Below are 12342 nucleotides of genomic sequence, written 5' to 3'. Positions count from 1 at the left end.
GGGACGGGACGTACGAGTAATTATAAGTTACTCACCCTAGTGACTGACATACTCCTAGTCCATAGTCCCCTTTACCGCATACGTCCCACCATCCTCCCCCCCTAATAAAACTGGTGTTGTATTGTTGACGCGTCAATGGGGACTGAGGAGTGGTGCCGATGGATGGAGTCAGGGGAGCGCATGCTCCCAGAGCCGTGCCCCTAAATTTAAAGGGGAAGAAGAGTTTTTTTCTGGTGAAAAAGGTTCCGTCTCCCGTCCCTAGCGAGGAACGCCCATGCAGTATGGAATAAATGGGACTATGGGTTAGGAGTAAGTTAGTCACTACAGTGAGTAACTTATAATTTATTTTTGCATATGTTGCCGCAGTGTTTCCCCTTAGCGAAAAGTCTGTCCTGCACTTTAAAGTCTATGCTTCCTCTGTTATCAGCCTGTGCTGATCTATAGATTATAATGGGGGGGTGCCTTCCCTAGTTTTAGTCTGAGAAGTCCCCCTTCCCTTTTCAATGTAGATCGATCTCTCACCCCTTTGTATGTTTGCCCAGAAGGGTGGGTCAAGTTGCAAAGTATAGCTCGGGTTACTGACTCTAAAAACTAATTTTCTATTAGCCACCACATCTGCTCGCAGGCTGAGTGAGCTCCAGGCTTTGTCATGCAAGCCTCCCTTCACCATTTTCTCCAAGGAGAAGGTTGTTCTGAGGGTACACACTTCCTTCTCCCTCAGGTGGTGTCGGAGTTTCACTTACCTCAGAAAATAGTTGTATTTTCTTTTTACCCACCTCTTCATCCTTCTAAGGATGAAGAGAGGTTACACCGACTAGGTCATAGAAGGGCGTTAAGCTTTTACATAAGTAGACTAGCTAACGTCAGAAAACACAGCCAACTTTTTGTTTAATCTGGACTTGAATTGGGACAAGCTGTGACCAAGCAGACGTCGCAGTGGATCATTTTGTGCATCACCAAATGCTATTCATTGGCTGGTAAGGATGTTCTGGATAGTCTAAGAGCTCATTCTTCCAGGGGGTGGCAACCACTTCAGCACTGCAGCTTGGTGCACCACTGCAGGATATTTGCAATGCCGCAACCTGGTCTTCGTTGCACACCACCTCAAAGCATTACTGCCTAGCTTCTATGTCAGTCAGGATGCTAAATTTGGAAAGGCTGTCCTTCACGACATTAATAAATGACAACATTCTTTATTGCCACCTCCATTTACAAACTGCTATGGGAGTCTTATCAAATATGAGGAATCCATGGAAGGACACGATCCATTAGAAGAATAAATTACCTTCACCTGGTAATGTTCTTTCTGATGAATGCTTCTTCCACGGATTCCTCATCGCCCTCCCAGCCTTCCCCGATGACTGTGGGTGAATTTTGCTGTACTACATCTTCCCCTCTTTCCACGCCTAGTGGTTTTCTGAACTGAGGCAACGGGCACAGTGCGTTCTATTTATACCAGCGTCAGCGTGGGCGGCAATGGAAGCCGCAGAGTGACCTCCAGTCGACGTCACACGGTGCCCTCTGCTATCAAACATTGTCTTAAGCTGCATGCAAGATATCTGGTATATAAAAGATGAGGAATCAGTTGGAGGAACATACATCAGAAAGAACATTACCAGGGCTAAGTAATTTGTCCTTTTGGTGGCGATTTACTTCTGCACGTAAAGTTAGCAAACTGCAAGCTCTTGCCTGCAAACCTCTTTTCGTGACAAGGCGATGCTCAGAGTAAGCCCCACCTTACTTCCTAAAGCAGTAAGAATATATCTAAGATCAGGAATCTGTGGGAGGGGCATCCATCAGAAAGAACATTGCCAGTTAAGTAATTTGTTCTTCTTTACTTTGTAATCAAGATTTTATATTATTACATGAATAACATTAATTTGCTTTAATATAAGGCATTTCTAAACCCTGTTCTGGCTTTTGTGTGTACCTCCTAGTTCCTGCTCTAAATGTTCAATTTCAAACGTTCTCAATAAGTTACAACAAACCTCCACATAGCACATTGCTGTTGCTTTAAATTAGTGTTTTGCACAATGTTAAGCAAGGAAAACAGGAAAAGGTGTGAAACGGGTAGCCTGTAATTGAAAAATTAACATTGAACACTGCTGTTTTAATGCAGCCAGGCTTCTCCAGCATGCCATGATACAACATGGTGGCAGTTGCAGAACATTTAATATCTCCAGTAATGTATCCCCTGTGAGTTCAGGGTCTCTGTGCCTCTCCAACAATTTCATTTTACTTTGTCCTCAGATTTTTTTAACAGGTCTTCTATGTCCTTAATAGTCTATCTTTTCAAAATGTAATGTTGCGACTCTAAGGAGTTTTTATTTCCTTGCAAGTCTTCTCTGCTGACCTGGTTCCGAGGTAGCATGTAGCGATTATTTAACAAATTAAATTTGAAGGAACCACCTCATTTTCTGATCTGAATGGCCATAGGAACCTATTATTGACACTTTTCCTGCTCCATTATCAACCTGATGGAGCAAACTCCTAATTCAAGGGGATTGGGTCCTCCGACTTATTCCATATCTATGACGGGTAATCACCACGGCTGTGCTGCTTCGGAAACTTTTTTCTGCGTCCTGCGTCGATGCGCCGTCATCGAGGACCTCGTCCGACGATGTGATAAGTAGGACGCACGACGCCCGTAGCCTCAGTTCCGTTTTTTCTGCGAACGTGTTGCTTCGTGAATCTCGGTTACGCCTCGACTCTTTGGAGTTCTGTTCTTCTCGGTTCTTCGAACCTGTTCGTTTTTGTGCGAAAATCCTTCGTAGGAAGATGTCTTCTACTTCATCTTCGACACCGCGTGCGGGCTTCAAGAACTGCGGGGAGTGTGGGTCCAAGATGTCGGTGACGGACTCGCACGACTCCTGCCTCTGGTGCCTCGGGGAGGCCCACGACACGGATGACTGTATCGACTGCCAGTCGCTTACGTCCAAAGCCTTACGGGAAGAAGTTGTTGTCGGTAGGTCGGGTGTCCAAGCCCCGGAAGTCGAAGTCTGCGGGGCTTTCGACGGATGATTCGAGAGGTGACTCTCTGCGTCGTCGTCGGAAGTCTCGTGGGTCTCCTAGGAGTCGGTCTCGCCACTCCCCGGCCTCTTCGAGGCATTCTCGGAAGCGCCGACAGCGGTCGTCTTCCAGGTCCTCTTCTGAGGACTCTGCCCGGCACGTCGCTTACCCCACCAGCTGTGCAACGCCAGAGGAATGGGCTTCCTTCGGGAAGAAAATGCTGGCGATTCTCGAGTCGCAGAGTACTAAGCCGTCCGCGCCCCCGAGTGGGGTCGGCCGTGAGAGGTCGAGAGACACCGCTCGCAAGAGTGGTCGGCACGAGTCACGGGAGAGGTCCCGTTCGGACAAGGGGACTCGTTCTCGACGTACCCGTTCCAGGTCCCGGTCCTCGACGCGTTAGAGACCGTGTGCACCTGTGATGTCTTCGAGGAAGACATCGATGCCTGAGGCGTTGAGGGCGTCGATAGGCTTTCTCGAGGTTCCGGCTCCGAGGAAGTCGTCGAAGCCGTCGACGCTCAGGTCGTCGAAGGACACGCTCAGAGCTCCGGCTTCGAGGACTGTCGACGCCGTCGATGCTGGCGGCGCTGCATCTGACGTCAACGCCGATTTTACTCGACGTCGACGCCGATCCTCTTGGCGCCGATGCCTGTTCTCTCGATGCCGGCGCCGATTCACTCGCCGCCCTCGACGACTTTCGAGGCCTGGGTGTCGGAGGTACCCCGCGGCACGGGGGAACCCCCTAGAAAGGCTCTGGTTAAAAACAAGCACTCTCGGGTGCCTTCTTTTCACCACCTGGAATATATTTCGGAGGTGGATGAGGATTCCGATGGCCTGGTTCCTAGTCAGGTTTCAGATGAGATGGTCTCGGGCCATAGCCAATTTGACGATTTGAGGCAGTCACTGCATGATGCCAGTGGACTGGACACCTCTCCGGAGGTGGAGCTTTGTAGGCCTGAGCCGGGCTCTCATGCCGATTCCTCGTACCGGCGCCTTATGGCTAGGGTCTCCGAGTACTTGGGATGGTCTGCTCCCCCAGGGGAGTTTGTGCAGGATGATCTCACGGACATCCTTGATGTTGGTCCCCCAACTGACCCGGTACTGCCGTTTCATATGGCTCTACAGAGAATGGGGGCGGCGGCTTGGACTGCTCCGGAGAGTCTCCCGGCGGTAGGCAGGTCCTTGTCGCGAAAATACCGTCCAGCCAGTAGCGACCCCTGCTACTTGACCAGGCACCCCACTCCGGAGAGTTTGGTGGTGCAGGCGGCCACGGCCCCGGCAAAGCAGGCGTCGTACCCTACCATCCCTCCTGATAGGGACGACAAACGTTTTGACGGCTGGGTGAAGAAAGTGTTTTCTTCTGGGGGTATGGCGCTTCAGGCGGCCAACTCCATATGTGCCTTGTCTCGTTTCACACACACTCTGTGGAACTGTGTTGCGTTAGCGGCTGAACATATTCCCGAAGGGGACGAACGGGATGGTTTCCTTGCTATGGTCCAGGATGGTAAGGATGCCGTGTGCGAGTCCGTTCAGTCGGGTTTGGACATGGGCGAATCCGTCAGCAGGTCCATGGTGGCGAGCACCGTGATACGCAGGTTTGCGTGGTTGCGGAAGTCAGGGTTTGGGTTTGCTCCTGATGTGCAGTCCTGGCTCCTCAACATGCCCTTTGACGGTGAACACCTTTTTGGCAGCAAGGCTGACGAGAGCCTTGAGAGGTTGCAGACCTCCAAAGCTGCAGCAAAGTCGTTGGGCGCTGCAGTTCGCCAACCTCCGCCTTTTCGTCCTAGGGGACAGCAATGGAGGGGTGGTTCCTTTCGCTATTACTCATCCTTCAGTAAAGCGAGAGGAGCTAGCAGTCAAAGAGGTCAACGCAGGGGTACCAGAGGTGGACGACAGGGTACCCGTGGTGCCAAGGCCACTCGGGCAGTTGCCTCTTTGCCCTCAGGCAATGCCGCAGCCGCTACCACTCAGTCATGAGGCCAGGTCCCATGTTCGCCGGTTGGGGGAAGGCTGGCGCAGCATCTTGTAGAGTGGCGTGCCATTACTTCAGATGTGTGGGTTCTGGAGATCATAATCCACGGCTACTGTCTTCCCTTTCGGCAGAGGCCTCACGACAATCCACCAGGGAACCTCTCTTTGAAGAGTCCGGATCCGCTCCTTGCACAGGAAATTCAAGCCCTGCTGGAGAAAGGCGCCATAGAACTGGTGCCTGTAGCGGAGAGGAACAAGGGATGGTATTCCCCTTATTTTTTGATTTCGAAGAAAGACTGGGGATTGAGACCCATCATGGACTTGCGCGGTTTGAACAAACTCCTCAGGAAGGACAAGTTCAAGATGGTTACTCTCTCTCAAGTCCTCCAGGCCCTTCAGCTTCAGGACTGGTTGGTGTATCTCGACCTCAAGGATGCTTACTTCCATGTGCCGATCCATTCCAAGCACAAGAAGTACCTGAGGTTCGCGGTTGGCGACTCGCACTTTCTGTTTCGGGTCCTGCCGTTCGGATTGACCTCCACCCAGAGGGTTTTCACCAAGCTAATGGTGGTGGTGGTGGTGGCAGTGCATCTCGGGCAAGAGGGGGATTCACGTCTACCCCTACCTGGACGATTGGTTGATCAGGGGGAGCTCTCCCGAGTAAGTCCTGGATCACCTGTCCGTCACCTGCCACTCCCTTCACAGGCTGGGCTTCTCCCTCAATTTAAAGAATTCCCATTTGACGCCAACACAGCGGCTCCAGTACATCGGAGCAGTGCTCGACCCTTCCCTGGGGCAGTGTTTTCCTCCCCAGGTGAGGGCTCTTCACATTCAGCAGATGGTGCACAAGTTTCAGCATGCCCAGACGCTCCCAGCGTTCGAGTTCTTGAGGTTGCTCGGCCTCATGGCATCCTGCATTCTTCTGGTGCCAGAGGCTCGCCTGCGGATGAGATCTTTGCAGTGGGCACTCAAGATGGAATGGTCACAGTCCTCCGGCAGGATGTCGGACCTGGTTCAGGTGCCGCCCTCGGTCGCCCAGGACCTTCTGTGGTGGGCCGTCAAAGGCAACTTGATGAAGGGGACTCGGTTTTGGCTTCCCTGGCCGCAGGTGACGATCGTGACGGATGCATCCCTCACGGGATGGGGAGCTCATGCCAACGAGCTGACAGTCAGCGGTCGTTGGTCTCCGTCGGAGTCCAGACTACATATCAATCTGTTGGAGCTGAGGGCCATTAGGCTAGCCCTGAAGGCTTTTCTGCCGACTGTGCGAGGAAAGAATTTCCTGATCCTGACGGACAACACAGTGGCCATGCACTACCTCAACAAAAAGGGGGGGGCAGGGTCACTTCCTCTGTGCAGGGAGGCGATGCAGCTCGAGTTCTGGGCCATCCAGCAGGAAGTTTCGATCTCGGCAGTTCGTCTGGCCGGAGACGAAAACGTGACGGTGGACGCTCTGAGCAGGCAGAGCACGATCTCTCACGAGTGGGAGTTGGCTCAGGAGATTCTCCTGGAGATCTTCACCCTTTTGGGGACCCCTCAAGTAGATCTCTTCGCCTCCAGTGTCAACCGGAAGTGCGAGAGGTTCTGCTTGTGGGAATTTCCTCCAAAAGGAGCCTTAGGAGATGCGTTCGTGGTGGAGTGGTCATTCCCACTGCTGTACGCGTTTCCTCCAGTCCCCGTCATCCCGCAAGTGCTGCGGAGGTTACGGAAGTTCGGTTCCCGGATGATCCTCATTGCTCCGGCGTGGGCTCGGAGGACGTGGTACCCGGACCTTCTCGACTTGTCCATCTGTCCTCCACGTCGTCTTCCCTACCGAGACGATCTGCTCTCACGGGAGGGGGGTCAGGTTCTCCATCCAGAGGTCACATCCCTCAACCTTCACGCTTGGCTTCTGAAAGGTTGAGGTATAAGGATTGGGACCTCCCTGAAGACGTGATGGAGGTGTTGCTCTCGGCCCGAAGGCCAGCAACAAAGTCTCTGTACCGTTGCGTTGGCCTAAGTTCTGCGACTGGTGCAGAGTTCAGAATGTGGATCCTTTTGCATGTGACATCCCCATGGTTCTGTCCTTTTTACTTTTTTTGGCCCACAGGGGCTTGCGAGTGGGTACCATTAAAGGTTACCTGGCGGCGCTGTCCATCTTTAAGCGCTCATCTGAAGAGTGTTCCTACTTTAAAATCCCTTTAATTTCACAGTTTCTGAAAGGGCTCACTAATGTGTTTCCTCCGTCACCTTTCCTGGTGCCCGGTTGGGATTTAAACCTTGTTCTTAAGTTTCTTATGGGTGCTCCGTTTGAGCCTTTACATTCTTGCCCTTTGAGGCTGTTAACTCTGAAAACAGTGTTTTTTGTTGCGGTTACTTCCGCTCGCAGAGTGAGTGAGTTACAGGCACTTTCAGTTAAGCCACCCTTCACTGTATTTCACAAGGACAGGGTTGTCCTTAGAGTTCGTCCCTCTTTTCTTCCGAAGGTGGTTTCGGAATTTCATTTGAGCCAGAAGGTTGTTCTTCCGGCGTTCTATCCTCCTCCACATCCTGGTAAGGAAGAGGAGAGGCTCCATAGGCTTGATCCTAGGAGAGCTTTAAGCTTTTATGTTTCACGCATGTCCCGGGTCAGAGTGGACGATCAACTCTTTATTGGTTACGCTGGAAAGCGTTTGGGACAAGCTGTGACGAAACTGACTTTGTCTCGCTGGATTATTTTGCCCATCTCGGAGTGTTACCGCTTGGCGGGTAAGGACCCACCGGCTGGCTTGCGGGCCCATTCTACCAGGGGTATGGCTGCATCTACTGCCCTGCAGAGGGATGTTCCTATTCGCAACATCTGTGATGCAGCCACCTGGGCTTCAGTACATACATTTGTACGTCACTGTTCCCTCGATTCCATCCGAGGACAGGATCTGGCCTTTGGCAAGGCGGTCCTTTGCTCTATTTGATTGGCAATTCTAAATTTTGATTCTAAATTCTTTCCCTCCTCCTTGCTCTGGTACTGCTTTGGGAGTCTGTCATAGATATGGAATACGTCGGAGGACCCAATCCCCCTCGAAGAACAAGTTACTTTCTTACCTGGTAACGTTCTTTCGATGGGATGGTACGACGACTTATTCCATATCGCTCCCTCCCTACCTTCCCCGCTGCAGAATTTCTTTTGCGATTGCATCTTACGTTCCGCAAGGCTGTGTGTCTGACTGGCAGTAGACTAATGTCACACGTTCTGGGGGAAAAAACTACAACTGAGGCTACGGGCGTCGTGCATCATACTTATCACATCGGATGACGTCGGAGGAGGTCCTCGACGACGGCGTATCGACGTCATCGATGCAGGACGCAGATGCCGAAAAAAGTTTCCGAAGCAGCACAGCTTTGGTGATTACTTGTCATAGATATGGAATACGTCGGAGGACCATCCCATCGAAAGAACGTTACCAGTTAAGAAAGTAACTTGTTCTTCTTATCCACTGTTCCTGAGAAAAGGTCCTCTGGTACTCTCCCTAATGGTAGCTGCGTTGAAGAACCTGTATCATACATAGAACTAGATATCCAGGCAAAAAGAGGACTTGGTTGCCTTGATAAGGTTTTGGCAGAAGAGGTGCAAATCAACTTAATGTGCAGCAAGCTCTAACCCTGCTTGGAAGGTATGGTTGTTCATTGTGGGTCTTTGGCCAAAGTGCAGCATTCCTACCAGTAGAGAGAGAATGTGCTACAGGTGGTTGATGCAGTGGGCATGGAGTTTGATTGCATAAGTGGCACCAAATTTCATCCCTCTGCACCAGAAGTTCCTACGAATTTGAAACCTGATGCCCTCCAAATAAAACAGTTCCACCTTTCCTGTAACTTTTGTTATACACGCAGGGTTTCATCTGATTATGGACATCTGTTCCAGCATTACTATATAAACGAGCACTCCATACCAAAAAGGGAGAGGCACGAAAAGGCTCATGCAACAGGAACAAAGCTTTCTACGAGAGCGAAGCAGTGAGCTTTGAGTGTTTTGCCTGTCGCACCGCAGCAGTGTTGAAGTAATTACCCATTTTCAAGCATTTCAGGACACAACAGAAAGCCATTTGGTGCTAAATATTGTACCAAATGCTTTCACTGGTTTTATTTATTTTACCCTAAAACACTCCTTCAACACAGAATAATGTATCACCCTAAGCTCTTGTAAATCTTGTATAGCATTCCACTGCTTCCTAGCTCAGTTTGCACTAAAGAATTTCTACATAAATGAACCCTTATTAGGAAAAGTAGACACGGGGCCAATTTTAGATCTCAAGACAACACACAAATAGACAAAGGAAAGTCATCATCCAATATTTCCAAACCTGATGCCAAATGATTAGGTAGTTAATCATATCTTCAGAATGCATATGTCCACATCCCCCATTGCCAGGACACGTTGCAAACTCCTCAAGTTCATAGTGAATGGGTGTTCCTTCCCTTTTGACTGAAAGCTGCCTCAAGCGTATCGGCAACGTATCTTAATGAATGGTTGATCTATGCAATCTTCTAGCAAAAGTATGTCATACCACTTCCCGATCCAGGCTAAATTTCACTGTTTGATCTAATTTCCCACGTTCCCATTCTGACTAATCGCTCTCTCTCATTTGGCATTTGCATCTCTTCCATGGCCGAAGCTGAGCACCCATCGGGGTAAAGTTATGAAACCAGTTGGACAATATACAGTTGTTAACTGATTGGTTTCAAACCAGTTGGGAATACTCACAACCTTGTGCAAGAGAAATAATTTCCAGCCTGCCTTTGCCTCTACTTATGCCACACGTAGCTTGGTGCATCCGTCTTTGGTAGTTGAGACTAATCCCTACTTCCAAAATTCCCCACAATTAGATTTTTGGAAAATACAATTTCTCTTCTAGAACTACAAAGCTGCAAGTTCAGCTTTCATTACTCCCTTTGACTACAGCACCTCCAGCTGTTGACCTCTTCAGGACATATTGCATTACACTAATGACCAGCTTTTTTTCTTAATGTTTCGCTGGTGGTTGTTTTCCTATAACTGAATTTTCTGACATTACTAACATTTTGCAGAAGGTTTGTGTAATAAGTTAATGTCCCTGTAAATGGATTAGTGTGTTTGTGACCTGGAGTTTGACTATCTTTTAAGTGTGTGAAAATGTTGAAACACTTGTGTTTTTTAGGCTTGTTAAAGGAACAGCTTACCACTGGGATCTCCTCCTTGTTGCTTTAATTAACACTGGAATGTCAATCTTTGGATTACCATGGATACATGCTGCATTTCCTCACTCTCCAATGCATGTCCGGGCACTGGCTAATGTTGAAGAGCGAGTTGAGAATGGTCATATTTATGAAACGTAAGTAGTTATAGCCCCTTTTAACACTCATCTTGCCATCATTGCTATCACACTCAAACCCTAAATGGCATTTTATTTTTTAACCCAATGCCTAGAACTTTGCTGCAGACTGTGGTGCTGTTATGCAGCATCAATAATGCAAGGCTGCGTGTATAGCTCAGACTGTTATTTAATTTCTATAAAAGGTATATTTACAGCATTAACCTTCAATAACCCCCACACAAACTATTTGATTTAAACAAATGATGAAATAAAGGTAAATAAATGTATGGCCACATACATGCATCTGTTCAGAAACCATTGTGCTCTGCTCTAGTTTTAAGATGTATATCTCTGTGGAGGCCTGGCTCCATCCTCTAATAATCTGTTGGGTCAATGACCTATGCTTCCAATTAAATGTCTAGTTTTAGTTTTGAGTGGGCTCAACTTGGGTGGAGGACGGCGTCTCCCCTTGCAGCAGACGGTCTGACCTACATGCTCCTGAATGCAGGTTCAAATTCTTTTTCTCTGCCATCCTAGCCTTCACTGGGATTCCCCCTGCTTTTCAGCATCCTTCGCCCTCTCTCCTGATAACTTCTTGTGTTTTAAAATGTGGACATTTTGTTAATATGCAACTTAAAATGCAAATCAGTAACCTGCTGTTGGGATACTGCCTGCAAACCCACGCAGCTAGTCGGAAGAATGCCTTCTGGCATCGGTTCCTATTTCTTAAATAGCATTAGTAGAGACATAGAAACCTGTCTCTTCATAAAGTAGAAACCGAAGCATTTAAGCGATCTGTAAGCACCAAGGCCACTTTGGTGCTATGCAGTACACAGCATAGCGTTGAAATCCACAGGTAGCTAAGTGGTCAGTGTACAATAGAAGGTGAAAATTCCCTTTCCAAAAACAAAAGATTTAAGATTCTCCAAGTAGAGAATATTTTCAAATGAATACAGTACTTTTTGTTTCCACTTCACCAGTGACAGATGAAAAGAACAAAAGTACCATGTTGTGGCTTTGGTACAAGAATCTTAGAGCGGTTGATGTCTAGTTATTAACACAATGTAGTGGACATGTTTAAGGTTACTTTATCTGAAGATGGTATTGAGTTGAGCGATTTGTAGCCAGTTAAACCTGAAAAGTTACCATAATTTCCAACGTTTTGACAGTCCAAGTAAGGGAGGAGTTACACAATAACCAATACATATCATTCACACTCTAGTTTTGTCTTTGTATGTATGCATCGAAGGTGCAGACGCAGTGGGCAAATGTGGGAAATTATATGATGCGGCATATATAACGTGCCTGTACACAATTGTTTCTAGGCGCAACAAGACCAGGAGGATGATACCAAGGGAGGATATAACAATATTTCTAAACCTTGTGTCATTCAGATTGCGCAAGTGCAGGGAAGAGGAAAGGGGAGAAGTGCCAGGGGAAAGGGGAAGGGCAGTTGACTCACAAGTGCAATCAGTGGATGGCTCATAAGTGCTGAGAGTAGGGACTGTGAACGATGCAGAGGGTCTAAAACTTGATCCTTGCAGCCACGGGGAGCCAGTGAAGAGATTTCCGAGCTGGAAATATGATCCCTGGATTGAGTCCAAGGACAAGTCTCATAGTCCTGTTCTGGATAAGTTGTAAAGGTCAAAGAGTAGAGGCAGGAAGATTTAGAAAGAGGCTGTTGCAATAGTCCAGCCTATAGAGGACCAGAACTCCGGAGACAATGAGCTTCTGGGGGAAAGTGAGAAAAGGAAGAATACCTTTGAGGCGGTGCAGCTGATAGTTTGACTTCTTATAGACGTCAAAGATGTGAGGAGGAGAGGGTGGAGTTGAAGATGACACCAAGGTTCTTGGCCTCACAGGAAGAGGGCCCAGAGTGGACGGCCAGAGAGAGAGAGGGGAAAGGAGGGAGCGGGTGTCCCAATGAGGAGGATCTCAGTCATACTGGCATTAAGGCAGAGATCATTGGCAGCACACCATTCCTGAATTGCGGCCAGCAGTCTGTTATGAGAGAAGAAGCAGAGGGGAATGAGGGTAGCCTGAAAGAGAGCTGGGTGCC

At 48.7% G+C, this 12342-nt stretch overlaps 1 protein-coding gene across 4 annotated transcripts in view; it reads left to right on the top strand.

The window, feature by feature from the left end:
• SLC4A11 (solute carrier family 4 member 11) overlaps nucleotides 1–12342 on the top strand; it is a 1288767-nt gene that overhangs the window by 1043871 nt on the left and 232554 nt on the right. For all 4 annotated transcript variants that reach the window (XM_069632247.1, XM_069632248.1, XM_069632246.1 and 1 more), the window contains exon 17: nucleotides 10128–10301. In XM_069632247.1, coding sequence (XP_069488348.1) covers nucleotides 10128–10301 — 174 coding nt within the window. The remainder of the gene's footprint in view (nucleotides 1–10127; nucleotides 10302–12342) is intronic.

This window comes from Ambystoma mexicanum, chromosome 6q (assembly GCF_040938575.1).
Source record: "Ambystoma mexicanum isolate Mex_15411 chromosome 6q, UKY_AmexF1_1, whole genome shotgun sequence".
NCBI classification, from domain to species: Eukaryota; Metazoa; Chordata; class Amphibia; order Caudata; family Ambystomatidae; genus Ambystoma; species Ambystoma mexicanum.
Note: the sequence above shows the minus strand (reverse complement) of the source record. Positions and strands in the feature narration are given on the sequence as shown.